Below are 20,079 nucleotides of genomic sequence, written 5' to 3'. Positions count from 1 at the left end.
GGTTTTGGTTTCCTCATCCCTAAATCAATGCAGCTAATCCTGTCTTCAGAGCATCAGTATAAAGATACCTGAGACCAGGTATGTGAAGGGCCCAGCTCTGGCCCTGCACAGATCAGGGACTTGGTGTGTTCTCCCACTTTCCTCTCATCCTCAGCCTGTGTCCTCTCTCACAGTTAGCTTCTGCCCTGCACTGTGGACAGTCCTCCTCCAGCCTCGAGAGCCATCCTTGAAATCACAGGCAGAGCTAGACCAGACCCCAAAGGTTCTCTAATCACCCCTTCCCTTTTTATGAATAGGTAAAGCTGAGGCCCGTAGTTGGTGGCTGAATCAAGAGTGGAAGAACCCACCCAGTGCTCCCGACCACCAGTCCTCTTAGGTTGATGGAAATACTGTCTTTCTGCTCCCCGCTACCCTGCATAGTCACAGCCTCCCACCAAGCTCAGCCTTCATCCTCTTTGCTGGCTCCCAGCATTTAATGCTTTCCTTCACCCTGTCTGGCCTGGGTTTGTGGAACAAGGACAAAGCTCATTCTTTTCAGCTGAATTCATCGCCAGCTCCTTCAGAGGCTGGGTCCTTCAATATTCTGTCAGACGCCCCGTGCTTCTCTCCTGCCCTCTGGTTCCCTAAGGCGGTTCATGTGGACAGAGGCAGCCACATTCTCCTTCCACCCACACAGATCCCTTCCTGGCTGAGGACAAAGCTCTACACAGATGTGCAGCCAACAGCATACTCAGGAGGCCTCGGAGAGAACTGTCTTGGCCCAGAAGATACTTCTTGGCCCTCAGGCTCCCCAACTCCTGCCTGACCCGCAGTGCCTGGCAGGTCTGTCCTCTGCCAGTCTCCAGGCATCTTGAGTCGAGCTGTGCAGAGCACCAAGGGCTGGCTGTACGTGTTAGGTTTTAGTCTAGATATCCTTGGGGTTACAGAAAAGAACATGGTCCCAGCCCCTTGAGGTTTAATAATCTTGTTGTGGAGACATGGGGATCAAATGTAAAGTGCACTTTAAGAACTAAATACTGGGAAGTAAGATGCTCTCTGAGAATTAAACCATATCAATACAAGATGAATTAGATGCAAAGCCACCTGAAGGAATGGTTTCCAGTCTTGACTGAAATCAGAATGGAGATATAACACAGAGAAACATTAATGTAAAGATTGTGCCCATCAGAAGATGGAGAGAGTGGCCACCGGTGGAAGCCCAGAAAAGGGAGAGCCTTGAAGGCAGAGGCTGGTGGTGCCCATCTGACTGGGGAGACAGTGCCCCCCAGGTGGTTGGCATAACTGGCCTTACCCACACCTCCCTGCATTCCAAAGCTTCATCCATGCTAAGCTGCCAGGGGAGTGCAGAAAGCTGGGAGCAGCGGGTGGGGAGTCAGGGGTGGACCGGAGTCGCTGGTGAAAGCCAGGCTGTGAGCTCCATTTAGACACTGCTCTTCACGAGCGTTTCCTGAATGAATGCTGCAGGATGAAAACTACCCCAGAGAACGTGAGGCCTGAGCTGGACCCTCAACGATGTTAAAGGACTTAGGTATGTGGACCAGGGGCAGGAAAATAGATATTCCAGAATGGGTGCTTTGCATGGAAAATGAAGGCACAGAGGTAGGAAGAGCACGATGTGTGCAGAGGACCAGAAGGAGGCTGGCAAACACAGCGAGTCCTAGGGTAGGGCCAGGTTGTGAGATCAGATGCAATGCAGTGGGAGCCATTGAGTTCCTCAGAAGGAATGACACAGGATGAAAGTGGTGTTTGAGAATCATCAGTCTGGCTGGGCGGCTGACAGATGCCAGGAGAGGAATGGGAATGTGGCGGGCAGGGACCGGGGCCAGGCAGTTAGCTAGGAGGCTGTGGAATAACCCAGATCAGGGTCATGGAACTGTTTGCCACAGCAGGCACTAGAAATAAAGTTGGGAAAGACAGGCAGGGATACGTACAAAAAGGATTGCTGCAGCATCGTTTGTATTATTGAAAAACAAAACAACAAAAAGGAAACAACCCAAATGTCCATCAGTAGGAAAACAGGTAGATGGCTGTGTAGTCATACAGTAGAATACTGTACAGCAGGGAAAATGATCAGGTAGCTCTACATGCCTCGATGTCAAGAAATCTTAGGAAGGAAGGAGGGAGGAGGGAAAGAAGGGAAAAACAAGTTTTAGAAGGATCTAACCCATGCTGTCCAATGCAGTAGCCACAAGCTACATGTGGCTATTTAAGCTTAAATTAATTAAAATAAAAATGCAGTTCCTTAGCCCCACTAGCCACATTTCAAGTGCTTGATAACCACATGCAATTAGTGGCTACCATACTGGATGGTGCAGATAAAGAACATTTCCACCATCACAGAGAGTTCCTTTGGACAGCGCTGACCTTTTAAAACATACAAAACAATATTACGTATTGTGCCTGGATAAGGAATGTATAGTAAAAGTATAATGGAGATCATGCAAATGTCAAACAACAAATTCAGACAGCGGTATGCCTGGGAAGGCGAGTGTTCAGGATCAGAGAAGGGACACTAGGGGCTTCCATGTTTTATCTCTGAAGCCAGGTGCTGGCTAGATGAGGGCTCATTATATTATCATCTATACTTTTCTATGCCTTAAGCATTTCATAATAAAAGCATTTTTAAAGAAGATGGACTGGGACTTCCCTGGTGGTGCAGTGGTTAAGAATCCGCCTGCCAATGCAGGGGACACGGGTTCGATCCCTGGTCCGGGAAGATCCCACATGCCACGGAGCAACTAAGCCCGTGCGCCACAACTACTGAGCCTGTGCTCTAGAGCCCGCGTGCTGCAACTACTGAAGCCCGCGTGCCTAAGAGCCCATGCTCCAAAATAAGAGAAGCCACCGCAATGAGAAGCCCACACACTGCAATGAAGAGTAGCCCCTGCTTGCCACAACTAGAGAAAGCCCAAGTGCAGCAACGAAGACCCAACGCAGCCAAAAAAAAAGAAAAAATAAGAAGATTGGACTGGACCTGAAGGACAATGTGATGGAGACTGCGTACAGGCCAGGCAGGAGACCAAAATGGCTTGAATTTTTTGCCTGGGAAATGGTAGGAGGAAGGGGGTGGTGCTGCCTGCGGGGATATCTGACCTTCCTCGTCCTGGTATCCACACCGTCCCACGTGTACCATTCAGCCACTCCCTTGTTGCCATCACCATCCTCCATCCTCATAGACACTCTTCTCTGGTCCTCGTTGCCCTGGTTACCTGGCCTCCAGACAGCTTTGACGGGGGCTGGCACAAACACCTGTAGAGGCTGGCTCCCTGCTGGTCACACACACACCTCCAGGTGGCCCTCCTGCTGGCCCAGACTTAGCCCCCACAATTCTGACCACAGGCTCCTTCACCCCAGCTCCAAAACCAAGCCGGCCCACACTCCTACAGAGGGCCATTCATGTCCCATTAGTGTCCCAGCAAGGCCTGGGACAGCTGTGCTCTGTCAGGAATTTGCACCAGGAAGCCAGTGGCCCAGGGGAGGTCTGGGCCAGGCGCCCAGCCCTGCTGAGGCCAAGAGTCTCCTGGATGCAGGCTTTGGGCCTTAGCTGAGCTTGGTATTTCAGGGGAGAGAGGGAGACTCCGACCCCAGTGGGCTGGGCGCCGGGACCTGGTCATGATTCGGGGCTGGCTGGGTCAGCTAGGCTCTCCTCTTTGGAGCCATTTGTTGTGGCCCCCACTGTGGTGGGGATGCCCTCTCCTCAGAGGCCCTAGTCCCTATTCCCAGAGCCAAGAAACCCTAGACCAGGAAATTAATTAGCAGATCCCATTCTGCCCCTGTTGAGGCACCTGGGGACCTCCTGCCTCTTTCCAGATTCAAAACAGCTACCATTTATCAAGTGCTACGTATTTGACATTAATTTTATTGAATCATCCCCGCAAGTCTCTGAGGAAGGTGGTATTATCCCATTTTACATATGAACAAAGTGAGGTTTGAGGGGGTAAATGATTTGCCCAGCTAATGTATGACAGTCATGCTTAGAGTGTGGATGTGTCTGACCTGCTTTCACCTCTGAACTCTCTTGACCCCCTTTTCCTCTCCCTTTCTCTGGCACTCACCCTGCCTCCGTGCCCTTCAGTCTGTCTCTTCCTCCCCAGCCTTTCTCTGAACTTCCGTGTGACTCCCTCCTCTGCTCCTTTCTCTTTGCCCCATTTCCCATCTCCCCTACTTCCTCTCCTTCCCTGACCCAGAAACACAAAGATAATTCACTATACAGTGAATTGTGTACCATCAAGTGGCTGGGGCTGCAAAAGCCAGGCTTCCAGGGTTTGGATTCAGTGCTGGTGACCTTTCGTTTCCATGAGAACACGGAATGTGGCATCCAGCAATCTGACCTGAGCCTGACGTGTAAATTCTAATAAAAGAGCAAGCTGAGCTACAATGGTGAGAATAGGAACTAAGAAAATAATATCCACAATATAAAAAGCCTTGCGCCCAAAGGCAAATGATTCACCTGATGTCTAACTTTGAGAACGGGATAAGTTACACCACAGCTACGCTGTGGAATATTTTGCAAACATTGCTAAGTGGCAGTTAGAAAGATATGAGCAAGTTAGAGAAATTATTTATGATATAACTACCTAGAAAAAAAAAGTCACAACCCAACATTGTACATGTGCTATTCCTTCATTAAGGAAAGAAAAAGGAAACATACTAGGACTGTGCTTCTCAAATTGTCAGTGGTAAAGGACGAGTTTGTGTTTGTAAAATTTCCAGTCCATTACAAACCAATGGTTTTGTAAAATACCATAAAAATAAATGACAAACATGTATGCGTCAAAGGACTAGCATCTAAAATGATACTTTTTTAAAAACTTGCAAAACTAAACAGTAAAAAAACACACAAAACAATCCAATTCGAAATGAACAAAAGACATGAACAGACACTTCACCAAAGAGGATGGCAAATAAGCACATGAAAAGATGTTCACTATCATTATCCACTAGGATATGCAGAGTAAAACCACAATGAGATCTCACTGCACACGGATTAGAATGACCACATCAGTTTCCTAGGGCTGCATAACAAATTACCCCAAACTGGGCAGCTTAAAACAACAACATAAAACATTTAAAAAATTAATTATTAGAAAAACAAAATGAAAACTAGATATACAAGATGCAAGCCTCAATTTTTGAATAAGATGTTCAACAGACATAAAACAACTATGTCAAATTGCCGTAAGAGTTCCTCAATGCCCACTCTTGTTTTCTGCACCTGTTGTGCTGAGAAGCAGTAGCGAACATCTGGCAGAATGGCACCGGGCCGTTGACCACACTTTGAGTAGCACCTGCTCAAAGACGAGAAGCAAATACTAGAGGTGGAATTTTTTTCCCCCTCTTTGGCTTAATTTTTTGCTGTGGAATTATATTGCTATTCAAAATGAAACAATTTAAGGAATTCCCTGGCAGTCCAGTGGTTAGGACTCGGCACTTTCGCTGTGGGGGCCCAGGTTCAATCCCTGGTCGTGGAACTAAGATCCTGCAAGCCACGCGGTGCAGCCAAAAAAAAAAGAAACAATTTAAAATATGTATAGATAGTAACACAGAAAATAAATTTCCCCCGAGTTCTGGTTAAAGAGAAAAACACAGTTGATGTAAACCACAGCCAATCCTGCATGTGCTTAAATCTGTCACCACCCCTCCCTCTCCTCCTCCCCTAACTTCGCCTCCTGTCCTCCATTCCTTTCTCTCCCCAGTCTGCTTGCCCTCAACCTCCCTGTCTCCCCAGTGGCAGGTCCCAGGCTCTGGTGCACCCCTCCCCAGCCCCCAACATTGAGGAAATCACTTCATGCTCTCTGAGCATCAGTTTCCTCGTGTGTGGTGATTATGAGACCCACCTCAGAGCTGTCCTATGAGGAGTAAATGAGGTCACCCACACAGCAAGGACTCTGAGCACTGTGTGGGAATGTGCATGTACAGAGTAGGGCCCTCTGGCTGCGTGCAGCGCTCCGCAAACACTCGGGCCAGCTCTGGTCAGCCTCCCAGTCTTGTTCCATCTCACCCTCCCCTCTCAGGCAAACCAGGCTCCTCCTTCTCCACCTCCTCAGTTTGCATCCTCTGCCCTCCAAGGGTGCATGTCCTCCCCGTCCAGCTGTGAGCTCCCCCAGGCCAAGGAGGTTCCTCCCCAGAGGAAAGGCCAGGCCAGGCTGCTGTATTTTTTTCTCTACTACAACTTGAGACCCTGTAATTTCTCCCACCTGTAATAATAATAATAATAATAATAATGAATACATTCATACTGGCTAACTCAATGAGCATTTAGTATGTGCCAGGCACTATCCCAAGCCCTATCAGTATACTAACTCATTTAATGCTCATGACCATCCTATGAGGTAGGTTCTGTTCTAAGCCCAATTTACAGAAACTGAGGCCAGCAAGCAGGGAAATAGCTTGCCCAAGGCCACCCAGATGATAAGCCCCATGCACTTATCCACAATGCTATACATGTTTCCTGGCAGTTTTCCTGCTTCGTGATGGTGGAGACCAGATCTGTCTTATTCACCCAGCTCAGTGCCTGGCACAATGGAGAAGCTCTGTAAATCTTTGTTGAATGAACAAGTGAATTAATGGGTGAATAAATGCTGCTCATTGTGCTATCTTAACCAGTTTTATGTGTGTAGTTCACTGAAAGTGCAGGCTTCAAGGATCCCAGCTAAACTCAAGAGTACTGGTTCCCACTTCCTACCTCATGCAAGGGCAGGGACCAAGGCCAAGACCTTGGTCCCTGCCCTTGCATGGTCATTACAATGCAAGTGCTTGGCCACTGGGCCTACTTCCCTTCCAATACACCCCCCTCAGAGCTCCTGCTATATCAACTCAGTCACCACTCTGCTTTTCTGCTCTCTCTTGATGTCAAAAACAGACACATTCTATTTTCTACATATTCAGAGCAGGAAGGGTCCCAGCATCCCACTTCCAAATGAGCACCTCAAGCACATGCATTCACAGAGGGCACACGGAAGCCACAATTGTATCCATAGTGAAAAGCCTATTCCAAGGCTGGGTGGTTGTCGTCTACTGTTACTGAGAGCCTACTATGTGCCAGTTACTGTATTGGGTGCTTTTCATATATTTGATCTCATTTAATCCTCCTTCCAGTTCCGTTAGGTGGGTACTATTATGTAGTCACTGGTTCAGTTGAGAAAACTGCCAAAGACACAGCTAGAAAAGGAACAGAACCAGGATTCAGACTTAGGTTGGCCCAACCTTTGCCAAATACATCGTGTCTTCCTCCATCCTGCCACACGCCGCCTGTTGCTTCCTCACCTTGCCCAGTCCTCTGGGGGTAGGATCCATGTGACTCCCTTCTTGTTACCTGTCCTCAGCACCCAGTGGGTGTGACCTGGGATGCAAGCAGTCGTTGCAGAGGTTACTGTGACTTTGCCCTTGGATGACCTGTCCACAACTCAGGAGGGACTGCAGAACTCACACAGCTCTTGGCCTGAGCCCCTGTTACCAAGCGAAAGGAGGCTTTGGCCAAGGACTCTGAGGGGAGATAAATGCTGGGAGTGGACTCATCTCTGGTTGGGACCCAAGCACCCAGCCCTCCCCGAGACATTGTTTGAACTGGGCCAGGCCTCCTGACACAGCCCCTCCCGCCCGCCCCAGCCAGGGTGGTGCTTGTGTGGGAAGGACTTTAACTCCAGCTGCCAGACCCCTGAACGGGAGAGGCAGAGAGGACTGGCCAACATGCACAACTTCCGCAGCCTCCTGGCCCTTCTGCTGCTGCCGCTGCTACTGCTGGGGGCTGCCATGGGCCCCGCCGGAGCCCTCAGTGATGATGAAAAGCACGTGATGGTGGAGCTGCACAATCTCTACCGAGCCCAGGTGTCCCCGCCGGCCACCAACATGCTGCAAATGGTAAGTGTGACCAGGGCCCCCACCAACCCCTTTCACGCCGTGAGTGTAAGCTATCTCAGGGATTCATCTCTCTGGCAGGAACAGAGTCCCTGACACTGTAGAATTCACAGGCCCCCATAAGCAGCCTCATTATACAGATGAGGAAACTGAGGCTCAGAGGGACTTGCTGGTCCCTCAGGGGCTTGCATGTCCCATAGCTGGTAGAGCCAGGCCTGGAAGCCCTGCTCCCTGATCCAGTGACCCCTTCCCAGCACTTCCTAAAATTCATGTGCCCCTGGGAGGGGGAACACAGGAAGTTCCTAACACCTTGGTGAAACGATCTTTCAGATACCTTCCAAGGAGATGAGAAGAAAAAACAGGGCAGCAGGATGAATCCCAGCACCCAGAGTAGGAGGGATGTACTAAGGAGGTGGGTTGAGAACAGGAACCAGAAGTAGACAGGGCTCTGAATCACACAGATCAAAATCTGTCTCGACCACTCACAAGGCCTGTGATTTGGGGTGAGTCCCTTAACCTAGTAAGGACCCTCAGTTTCCCATCTGTAAAATGATGTCATAATTAGAGCTACATAACTATCAACATGGACAGAATCTCACAGATATAATATTGAATAGGGGGAAAATGAAATCTAAAAAAATATATACATACATATATTTTTAGCATAGTAGGGTATATTTACATGAAAGAGATAAAGTGAGAAATTCACCCCCTTCCTGCCCTCCCTGAGGGCTACACTGGCCCTTCTTCTCCAGTCACCCTTAGGTGAGCGGCAGTGTCCAGGGACCCCCTAGCTGGTGCCTGAGAGGAAGGTTGCACCAGGGGTCCAAGACCAGAGTTCTAACAGCTCTGTCCAATCGGCTGAAGTGACTCTGGGTGGACCCTTTACCTTCAAAGGCGTCTGTTTCCTGATCGCATGGTGCGGGCAGTCCCTGCCCTGAGGGTCAGACAGGATGACCTATGAAAAAGGTCTAGGAAGGGCTCCACAGATGCACCCAGCACCGCCCTTCACAGCCCTGTCGGCCTTGGCAACCAGGAATTGCAGACAACAAACTAGGAGCTCACGATTCTGTTACCAGCTCTGCCAACAGTTCCCCAGTTGAGGCCTGGAACTCATTGTTGGGCCTCAGTTTCCCCATCTGTAGGTCCCTGATACCCTAGAGTCTTGCTGGCTGAGGCTGGGGGCTACACAGGCTGCAAGCTGCTTTGTAGACAGCTAGAGGTGGACCTCAGGAGTGGGGCAACGTTCTAGGAAGCAGTTCAGATACTGATGGGATATGCTGCTGCCTGGTAGGAAGTGATCTGAGGAGGGGGAGATAAGGCTGGACTGGGACACTAGGATAAATTTGGGACAAGGCTTAGGCTCAGCTTCAGCAGTGGTAAATACAGAGACTCTGGAGTCAGATGGCCTGGGTTCAGATCTTGACTTTGCCATTTATTAGCTGTGTGACCTCAGCCAAGTTACTTAACCTCTCTGTGCCCCAACTGTAAATTGGGGATGATAACACTATAATAACTCTCTTGTAGAGTGGTTGAAAGGATGAAATGAGTGACTATGTGTAAAGCATTTAGAACAGGGCCTGGCACACAGTAAGTGTGCAATAAGTGTTTGATAACAGAAGAGGGAATGGATCCAGGGTGAGGCAGGTGGGGGTTATCACAGATTCTTCTCTCTCCCTCAGCCTCCAAGTCTAATCATCACCACTTTTACCTCCCAGAAGGTTCAATTTTTCTTGAATCCCATCTCCCCCCACCCCTCCACCATCTCTTTGACACAACCCTGGTTCAGTCTTTCATTTCTTTTCCCACGGAATTCTAGAACAGCCTCTACCTGCTTTCTCAGCCTCTGGCTTCTAACTACCAGAATGAATGATCCAACACACTGGCCTGACCCTTTTCAAAACCCTTCCATGGCTCCCATTGGCTCCCTGCTGCCTCCAGATAAAACTCCAGCTCCTGAGAAGCCCCACTCTGTGTGTCTGGCCCTGTCTAGCTCTCCAGCCTCCTCTCCTTCACACTTTCTCCTTGAGTAACCCGAGCAGCTTATCTTTCCCCCACCAAAACGTTTCCCATCTCCATGCCTTTATTCATGTTTGCCCTCTGCTCAGGATGCCTTTCCCCTCTCCACCTGGCCAATGCCTCATCTTTTAACACTTAGCTTAATGTCTCCTTCTCCATCCTCAGGTTGCACTAAATGGCCCTCTTTTGGTGCCCCTATACTACCCATTGCATATCTGTCAGTTACCACATGGTGGCCCAATTAATGGTTTATGACACTGGGAACTTGGGCTTCTTAGTCCTTGCTGTCACCCCAGGGCTGGCATAGTGCTCAGGACTGTTGAATGAATGAGTGAGTGAGTGGATGAATGAATGGACTTGCTTTCAAATGGTGACCAAGTGGCCAGTGAGGGTGGGTACCGTGACTCTTGAACCTCCACACGGGTCTCTGGACAACTGAGAAGCCTTAAGACTCACAGGAATGACTCTCTAATGGTGGGACTCCAGGCATCCAGTCAGGATGGAAATTACAGCCGAGCTCTGTAGGAGAGACTGCTTTAGGCAGGGCTGTGTCTCAGTCATCAACAGCTGAGAAATGTCTGTTGAGCACCTGCTCTGGGCCAGCACTGTGCCAGACACGCTGAAGGAGCTTACAGTCTAGTCTGGAGCCCCGAAGGTCGTCCCAGACACCCTGAGCCTGGTCTCCAGCACCCTGCCCCTTTCCCACTCCCTATCCTCCACTACTACCAGTTTGAGAGAGCCTCAGGGACCAGTGACTTGGGACAAAAATACCCACAGAGGGAAAGGGATTCACCTGAGTTTACAGCATTTTACTATACCAGCCCACTGCTCCCATCCGCACTCCAGGCAGCTGCTCCTGAGAACCCTGGGATGGAGGGTGGGTGTGGCCACACAGCCCCCTCCCCTCAGGGTCACCCAAGCTCCTGGCACTTTATGGGCTGTCTGGCTCCCGCAACTGGCGGGCCCCCAGAGGGTGGAGCAAGAGTTGCTGCCAGGCCATCCATTTCTAGGAGAGGCCAAGGACAGTTTAATGGGATCCAGGCCTCCCTCCTCAATCCTTTGGTCAGATGCCTTGTTAATCTGTCTTCCCACCCACACTGGGCCCATCCTTCCAGCCTGGGACACAGAACCTCAGAGGCCCTCTAACCTGAAATGCCCCCTCCCACCATCTCACCTGAGGTCCTCCCTGGAGAACACTGCCTTTGGGACCTGACAGCTCTTTGGGCCACCAAGTCTCTGAAAATAGGCCTCTCAGCGAGGGTCACACAGACACACTTAATTTTCTTGGGGAAAGGGGTTGTCCAGTTGACAAGAGAGCAATTGGGAGGGAAGCCCAGAGCTGGTAAAGCCATAGAGGCTGGGCTATCCCAAGGGGAGAGTGGGAGGTTAAAGGGGGTGTTGGCCCCTCAAGTCAGACTTCTGGTGGGTGGGTAGAGGGAGTGGAATGGCTGAATAAACAACCCAGCCCCAGAACATCTCACTGGACATCGTGTGTGCTTCAGAACAGTTCAGGCAGCCCTGGCAGGGGCATCACCACCCACCTTGCAAATAGAATGATATTAGTATTAATTAATAATCCCATTATCAAAAACATCATCTCATTTTTTCTTCCCAAAGTCCTATGAGAGTTCAGAAAGTTAGGCAATACGTCTAAAACCACACAGCTGGTGATTGGTCCCAAGTTTGCCTAACTCCATGGCCTGGGATGGCACCCTCCCACCTCCCCACAGAAGCTCCCCATCAGCAGAGCTGTGTTCCAGATCATGGCCACGAGTCACCCCGCAAGGAGGGGAGGGTCTTCGGCCTCCAGAGGGCCCCCAGAACACCCTCCACCTTCTTTTCTGATCCTCACCCAATTGTGGACATCCTCACCTCCCTCTCCCACCCTCCTTTCCCGCCTCCACTGAGCCCGAGGCGTCCTCACCTCCCCCTCGCAACCTGACCCGCAGAGGTGGGACGAGGAGCTGGCCGCCTTCGCCAAGGCCTACGCGCAGCAGTGCGTGTGGGGCCACAACAAGGAGCGCGGGCGGCGCGGCGAGAACCTGTTCGCCATCACGGACGAGGGCCTGGACGTGCCGCTGGCCATGGAGGAGTGGCACCACGAGCGAGAGCACTACAACCTCAGCGCCGCCACCTGCACCACAGGCCAGATGTGCGGCCACTACACGCAGGTGCGAAGCTGGACGGGCGGGCGGAGCCACAGGGCAATGGGCGGGGCCGGGCTGGGCCACCTCTCCCTTCAGAGCCCGGGAGTCCGTAAGCCCCGCTTGCATCCTTCATAAACATCGTCTCTCCACAGCAATTCATGTGTTGTCCAGGCCCCCAACGACGTCTGCTTCTCAGACTGTCTAAACCATTTTCAGTTGTCTCTTTAAAAGCCACAATCTTTTGAAAACCTAGGCGGCCCCTCTCGGCCTCCTGGTCCTGAAGAGACCTGAATTAGGTGTCCCAGAGCCTTTTTCCTGGAGGGTAGTTACTGTGCCAGGAGATCCTGATTGAGCTCTAAGCAGTCTTGTCCTCTGGGTTACACACGGCTGTTTGCCCCAGCAGTGAAGCGCTTCCCCCCGCCTTCGGTCTTCTCTCCCTCACTGTCCCTCTTGTCATTTCTCAGCGTGTCTTAAGTTGCTGCTTCTAATCTGCCAGGGACTGATAAAGCAAATACACAATTTTTCTTTTGCCTTGAAAAACTACATGCAAAATAAGAACGCAAGCTGTCACCAAGTGAACGTTTCGGAGAGCCTTCTGAGAGCATTTCCTGCCTCTTGCAGTCACTCTTTGCTATGTCAGAGTTTTACTGCATTTTGAAAGTTTGAGTTTGCAGACAAGGGGCATAGGGGTGTGTGTAGGGGAATTAACATTAGTGTTATTGAATTCTTTTTTTTGTCCTCCCAATGCTTATTTGTTGTTCAAACAATAACATGACAAATTTTAAAAAAAGAAAAAGGAAATGAACCATCTTCCCACCCATATCCACCGATTCCATTTTCCAGTGTTTCTTTTGGGTGGTATTTTTAGTGCTGATCTTTAGAGAAGGAAATCCCAGATCAGGAAGTTGTGAGGCCCCAGCCCTCCCTGTCCCCTTCCCTCTGTTCCCTGCCACCTCTCACACTCCCCGTACATACATCCTCCTGCAGGAATTGCTGTCAGTGCCCAGCAGGAGTCGGGCTGCCCCATCTCCACCCCTGTATTCTCTAAGGCTGAGTGCATGTGCACTCTGGGGTCATTTCTGCCTGGGAGATGCTCGACAGTGGTCCCTCGGGAACCCTCAGCTGATTCAAGCAGCAAGACCCCAATCCTGGGGAGTTGTGCAGAATTAACAGCGAGAGCCAGATCTCACAACAAAAAACGGGCCTCAGTTTGAGTGACTCCTGGGCAGACTGGGCCTAGAAATAGCAAAGGGAGGCTATATTGGCTTGTCTCAGCCAATGGCAGGGCACAAAGGTTGTTTTGACTTTTTAAAATTTATACTTAAGACAGAACGCCTTCTACCAGTTAGGAGACCCACACTTAGAAATGGCAGGGCAGGTCCCTGCTTACTTGTGATTTGGGGGGAAGTTTTACTTCCAAAATGGCTCCTCCTGTTCCCTTCCTTGGCCTTTGCTTGTTGCTGATGTTTAAGATTCTCCCATTTGAGATTCATTCCTTTGTTATATCCTTTGTTTAAAATGCAAGGGCCTCTAGGAGGAGCCCACAGGAAGAATTCATGAGGGTCTATCAAAGGGGAAGGTTTTCAGAGGGAGAGAGTCCTAGTGAAATAGTGTGTGTGGCTGGTAGAGGAGAGTAGGCTGCTTGGGACAAATTTCCCCCCAAGCCCCCTGTTCAGAGTTTTGTCCTGAAGCTGTGTGTCCTCAGGGACTTGGATCTTACATATAGGGTTCCTCCTCTCCTCACTCATAGAAGGCTGATGTAGAGAGACACTAGCTAGGAGCCATCTTGCCCAGGCTAAACTGTTGGGTTTGCCCTCCTTCAGGTGGTCTGGGCCAAAACAGAGAGGATTGGCTGTGGTGCCCACTTCTGTGAGAAGCTCCAGGGCGTTGAGGAGACCAATATCCACTTGCTGGTTTGCAACTATGAGCCCCCGTGAGTGGGGAGGGAGCCCTGGGGGAAGGGGGTGGGCAGAGCCAAGGGGAGGGCTGAGCTGGACACAGTCTAAGGAGGAGGAAGGGGGCCAATCTGGGGACCATACCCTATACCCTTGGAGGAGCTGCGAGGGCACCCATGGGAGTCTGCTCTTATTGGCCCAGCAAGTTAGTTCAGGGCAAGTAAGACCCAGGGAGCGCTTCCAGACTAGGTGTGTGTATGAGGGATAGGGACAGGGGTTGGCAGGGGCCCCCTCCCCCCAGCATCCTCCTCGCCTCCTGCAGGGGGAACGTGAAGGGGCAGAGGCCCTACCAGGAGGGAACTCCATGCTCCCAATGTCCCTTGGGCTACCACTGCGAAAACTCCCTGTGTGGTGAGTCCGGGGTGGGGTGGGGTGGGGGGAGGAAGGTGAGGCAGGGGACGCCTACTGGATGGTCTGGTGCCTTCCAAGGCTCCAGAGTGGTGCATGGGCCAGGGGAGGAACCCTCAGCGGCCCCACCTCATCTGGGTTCCCAAGCCTGCTTTACCTGCTTTGCCCTCCTTGTGCACAACTTTGGCGCCCTGGCATTCCAAGTGACCAGCTTTCTACCCTCCAAGCAGAGGGTAGAGGAGAGTTGGGGGCTCCTGAGCGCAGGGGGTGGGGGGGTGGAGGTGGGGGGGCGTGGCCAGATGGTTGGTCAGAGGGACTCCAAAGGCCAGGCCTGCAATGCGATGGGTGTTTTAGGAACAGGAATCTAGCGGGAGAAATCCCCTGAGAAAGTGGAAGTGCGTGTGTAGAGAGGGGAAGACTTGGACAAGGAGGTGGATGGAGGGGCAACTGTCAGCCACAAGAAATAACATGTATTATCAATGAGGGACATATTCACTGGAGAGGGTGTGTGCGTGTGTGTGTGTGTGTGTCTTCGTAGGACATTTGATCACCTCACCTTGATTGTGGTGGGGTGAGGGATGCGGGGTCCTGCTTGCAGCACTAATGCCAGGCCTTGTCTCTCTTATCAGAACCCATCAGAGGCCCAGAAGAGGCTCAGGATTTGCCTTACCTAGTAACTGAGGCCCCATCTTCCCTGGCAACAGAAGCCTCAGGCTCTAGGAAAGAGGGTATCACTTCTTCCTTAGCAACGGAAACTCCATCCTTCTTGGTAACAGAGGTCTCAGGCTCCCTGGCAACAAATGCTCTACCTGCTGTAGAAACCAAGGCCCCATCTTCCTTAGTAACGGAAGACTCCCCTTCCATGGCAACAGAGGCTCCATTTTCCTTAGCAACTGAGGTCCCTTCCTTTTTGGCAACTCACAGCCTACTCTACTTGGATGAGAGACCAGCTACCCTCCCCAAATCAACCCATGATCCTACCCCCAAATCAGCAGACAAAGAGGCCAGCAGTACAAGAATGCCCTCCAGGAGCCCAGAGAGTTCTCTGCAGCCCAAGATGTCCTTGACGGGGACATGGGAGCCGCTACCCAACTCCCAGGAGGAGGGCGAGGCTGAGGCCGAGTCGCCTCATTCCAGTGAGATCTTGGCCTCAGTTTTTCCAGCGCAGGACAAGCCAGGTGAGCCGCAGGCCACACTGGAGCACAAGGGGCACACCTCCTCCAAGTCCCTGTCCAACTCCCCCAGTGCCTCTGCCACCGCTAATGCCATGGGTGGGCGTACCCTGGCCCTGCAGTCTTCCTTGCCAGGTAAGGCCTGTAGCGCCCATCCTACCTTCCCTCCTGGCTCCAGAATGTCAGCACCCTGCCTGTAGTATAGACGATATAGGCACGGCGGGGCATGCACCCTCCGAGTAGGAGCTTCCTCCCTGGCTGCTGGGCCCCACGTGCATGCCTTGGTGGGGTGGGTGGGAGGTCAGGTAGAGCTGTCTCCAGGCTGAGGCAAAGCCTCTCCCTTCCTGCAGGTGCAGAGGGCCCTGAAAAGCATGGCATCAAGTCAGGGTTGAACTCGAGCCCTGGGCACGTCTGGGGCCTCCTCCTGGGTCTGCTGCTACTGCCTCCCCTGGTGCTGGCTGGAATCTTCTGAAGGGGTCACCACTCCAAGGCAAGGCCTCATGGGGGGAACCCTAGCCTCATGCCCACTCTGGATTGTCTTTCTCCAATAAGAGACCACAGCTTCCTGGAAGGTCCTCTCTGTGGCCCAGCAGCCCCCCTTCACCCCAGCCAGACTCCAGGCCAGAGGCTTGTGCCCTCAGGAGGCCTCGACAGGGACAACCCTTGGCACTGCCCCAGGATGCCTCTGCCTTTGGGGAGGTCCACCCCTCAGCCAGCTGCAGATTGTTCTGAGCAGTGTTCCTGTGGCCTGTGCCCACTCTCCAGCTGTCCTGTGGCCACAGTCCTGCTCTTCCAGGGACAGAAGATCTCAGGGCTTCCCAGGAACCCCTCGGCCCCTTCCAGTCCCCTGGCCTCTTCCTTGAGCCATTGGAGTCTAGGGCTGTTCCCAGGAGTGCTTCCTGCCTTTCCAGGGTGAAGAGGTCAGCTGTCCTCCTGCCATCTCCCCCACCCTGTCCCCAGCCCCCCAAACAAGACGTTTCTTGGCTGAAGTCCCTCTGGAAGGGAAAGGCTGCAGGGCATGTGCCTCATCCACAGACATCTTTGGGGGCATGGGGCCTGGCCACTGCGAGCTCAGGTTGCTGCCCGCTGACTGCACGTGTCTGGACCCCTTCTGCTCCTCCCATCTCAGTCTGGGGGGTGGGGGGGGTGAGTGAGGACTCTGGGGAGGTCCCTGCCCGCCTGGCCTTGGGTTGTCTGCGTAGGCAAGGTAAGGGTTCTCCCTGAGTGTCCGGTCCCCTAACTTTCCTGTTTAGCTGGCAGCGGGTGTCGTGAGGGGCAGATGAAGGACAAGCCCCATCTGAGAGGGGTTCTATGGGTGGGGCAGGCAGGGACCAGGGAAGGGAGGCAGCCTCTGACTCCTGAATAAAAGCCTGTGTAAGAGGACCAGTCGCCGTGCTTGCGAGCAACAGAGGGGGCAAGGGAGGGCTCTTGGGCGGGGGGCCCTGAGAGGCTCACCTCTTCCCCTACTGACTCATGGCAACTGTTCCTTCTCCTTCACACGCCCTCTCCCCCAAACACTCCATTTAGTTCTTTGAGGCACTTTTCCTTTCCTTCCTAACCCCCGCCCCCAAATCTTCAGGTAGCCGGCGGAAAGGGGCTAGGGCCAAGGGTTGGCGAAGGGTGCTGGGCGGACTCTCCCAGCTCTGGGAGTCACTAGTGGAGCCTAGCTGGGTTCGTGACCCAGGATCAAGGAGTGGCATACGACCTCTTCACAGGGGTCCTGCTGCCCACGCCCACCCAGGACACAAGGTCTGAAATGTACCTCAGCATGGCTTTGCCAACCCTCGGTGCTTGGAGGAGCCCTGAGAAAGGGCTCTGGGGTCCCAGACACCCCCCAGGGAAGCATAGGATTGTCCTGAAGTGCTGTGGGGCAGGAAAGCACAAGTGTGTGAGTAGGGCTAGCAATGGTAGGTGATGAGGGCAGCCTGGGACCCAGCTGGGGCTGGTGCGGAGGGGCAGCTAAACAGGAAGCATCCAAATCAGTCCAGGGCTGAATGCTGTGTGTGTGTGTATGAGATGACAGAATGTATCTCCATTAAGGTATAACTCACATAACATAAAATTCACTCATTTAAAGTGTACCACTCAATGGTTTTTAGTATATTCACAGGGCTGTGCAACCATCACCACAATTTGGGAACATTTGTATCACCCCAAACAGAAACCCCACACCCGTCAGCAGTCACTTCCCATTTTCCCTCCACGCGCCCCAGCCCCTGCCCTAAGCAATCACTAATCTATTGTCTCTATGGGTCTGTCTATTCTGACATTTTGTATAAATAGAATCATACAAATGTGGCCTTTTGTGTCTGGCTTCTTTCACTTAGCATATTTTCAGGTTCATCCATGTTGTAACATGAGATAGTACTTTATTCCTTTTTATTACCAAGTAATATTCCTTTGTATTGAATATATTTTATTTATCCATTCATCAATTGTTGTACACTTGGCTTGTTTCCACATTTTGGCTATTATAAATAATGCTGCTACAAACATTCATGTAAAAGTTTTTGTGTGGCAATATGTCTTCATTTCTCTTGGGTACATACTAGGAGTGGTATCATATGGCTACTCTGATCATATAGTAACTCTATGTTTAACTTTTTCAGGAACTGCCAGACTACTTTCCAAAGTGGCTGCACTATTTTACATTCCCACCAGCAATGTACAAGGGTTTCAATTTCTCCACACTACCAACACTTGTTACTGTCTTTTTTGATTATAGTCATTCTAGTGAGTGTGAAGCAGTATCTTGCTGTGGTTTTGATTTTCATTTCCCTGATGGCTAATGATGTTGAGCATCTCTCCATGTGCTTAGTGGCCATCTGTATATCTTCTTTGGAGAAATATCTACTCAAGTCTTTTGCCCATTTTTTAATTAATTGGGGTATTTGTCTTTTTATTATTGAGTTGTAGGAATTCTTTACATATTCTAGATACAAGTCCCTTATCAGACATATGATTTGCAAACATTTTTTCTCATTCTGTGGGTTGTCTTTTCAATTCTTCTTGATATCCTTCAAACACAAAAGCTGTTAATTTTGAGGACTTCCGACTTATTTTTTTCTTTTGTTGCTTGTGCTTTTGGTGTTGTATCTAAGAAACCATTGCCTAATCCAAGGTCATGAAGATTTATGCCTATGTTTTAAAAATTTTACAGTTAATTGTGTGAATTAAAATGTGAATGTTTATTTCTGGACTCCCAATCATATTCCATTGATTTATGTATCTATCTTTATGCTAATGCCACACCATCTTGATTACTGTAGCACTGTAGTTAAGTTTTGAAATTGGGAAGTGCAAGTCCTCCAACTTTGTTTTTTTTTCAAGATTGTTTAGGCTATCATCTCTTGAATTGCCATATAAATTTTAGGATCAGCTTGTCAAATTTCTGCAAAGAAGTCAGCTGAGATTTTGATAGGGATTATGTAATCCACCATTTTAGCAATGTTAAGGCTTCCGATCCATGAACATGGGATGTCTTTCCACTTATTTACGTCTTCTTTACTTTCTTTCAACAATGTGTTATAATTTTCAAAATATAAGTTTTGTAATTCTTTTGTTAAATTTGTATTTTATTAATTTTTATGCTATCGTAAATGAAATTGTTTCACTAATTTCATTTTCACTTTGCAAGTGTATAGAAATACAATTGATTTTTTGTACATCAACTTTATATCCTGCAACCTTGTTGAATTCATTTATTAGTTATAACAGTATTTTTAGTGGATTCCTTAGGATTTTCAATACAAGATCATGTCATCTGCAGATACAGTTTTGCTTCTGCCTTTCTAACACAGATAATATTTCATTTTCTTTCCCAGTTGCCCGGGCTAGACCCTCCAGTACAATGTTGAGTAACGGCAAGAGCAGAGCCTTGTCTTGTTCCTGATCTCAGGGGGAAAACATTAGGTGTTTCACCATTTGCTATAATATTACGGGTTTTTCATAGATGCCATTTACTAGGTTGAGGAAGCTCTCTTCTCTTTTTAGGTTTTTGAATGTTTTCATCATGAAGGGATGTTGAATTTTGTTAGACACTTCTCCTGTGTCTATTGAGATGATTGTGTGGTTTTGTTCCTTCTATGGACAGAATGTATTACATTAATTGATTTTCAGATGCTGACCCTGCTTGCCTTCCTGAGGGGGGAAGGGCGTCCCTCCCTTTGTGGGCCTGTCTTTGCAAGCTAGTCCCAAGTCCTATGACGTGGTCAGGTGAGGTAGCCTCTGGGCAGAGCCAGACTGTGGAGGCCCAAACCCATCTTTCTCAGTTTTGGGGTGGGATGTGCCAGCCTCCTGCAAAGCAAGAACACCTGTTTCCAGCCCTCAGGTTCCAGCCCAACCTGTCATATAAGAAAACCTACTAAGACCAGCAGCAGGGATCTCTTTGGAAATTTTTTTTGGGAAATAACATAAGCCAAGACATGGTATCCCATAGTAGTCAGGGAGGGGATGAGAATGGGAGGGCATGTTCAAAAGGAGGGCGGGGGGCTGGCACTCTGAGGCCTCGAGGACCAGAGTAGGGCAGGTCTGCTCCTGCACTCTGCTGCATGACTCCCAGGCATCTGGGCACTGGCGCAG

General features: G+C 50.4%; 1 protein-coding gene across 2 annotated transcripts; it reads left to right on the top strand.

The window, feature by feature from the left end:
• The first annotated feature begins 2,991 nt into the window (after positions 1-2,991).
• Positions 2,992-19,174, top strand: PI16 (peptidase inhibitor 16). Of its 2 annotated transcripts, none has more exons than XM_082412619.1 (6): positions 2,992-7,860; positions 11,826-12,047; positions 13,847-13,956; positions 14,241-14,329; positions 14,956-15,633; positions 15,849-19,174. In XM_082412619.1, exons 1-6 carry the CDS (start codon positions 7,690-7,692, stop codon positions 15,968-15,970), a joined length of 1,392 nt encoding a protein of 463 aa, XP_082268745.1. In that variant the 5' UTR covers positions 2,992-7,689; the 3' UTR covers positions 15,971-19,174. The 2 variants fall into 2 exon arrangements, with proteins under 2 accessions (XP_082268745.1, XP_082268744.1); XM_082412618.1 differs by having other exon boundaries at positions 7,613-7,860; positions 14,956-15,504.
• The last annotated feature ends 905 nt before the right edge of the window (positions 19,175-20,079 follow it).

Source organism: Balaenoptera physalus (assembly GCF_965194825.1).
Source record: "Balaenoptera physalus genome assembly, chromosome: 11".
Lineage (NCBI taxonomy): Eukaryota > Metazoa > Chordata > Mammalia > Artiodactyla > Balaenopteridae > Balaenoptera > Balaenoptera physalus.
This window is presented reverse-complemented; position numbering and strand designations above follow the sequence as displayed.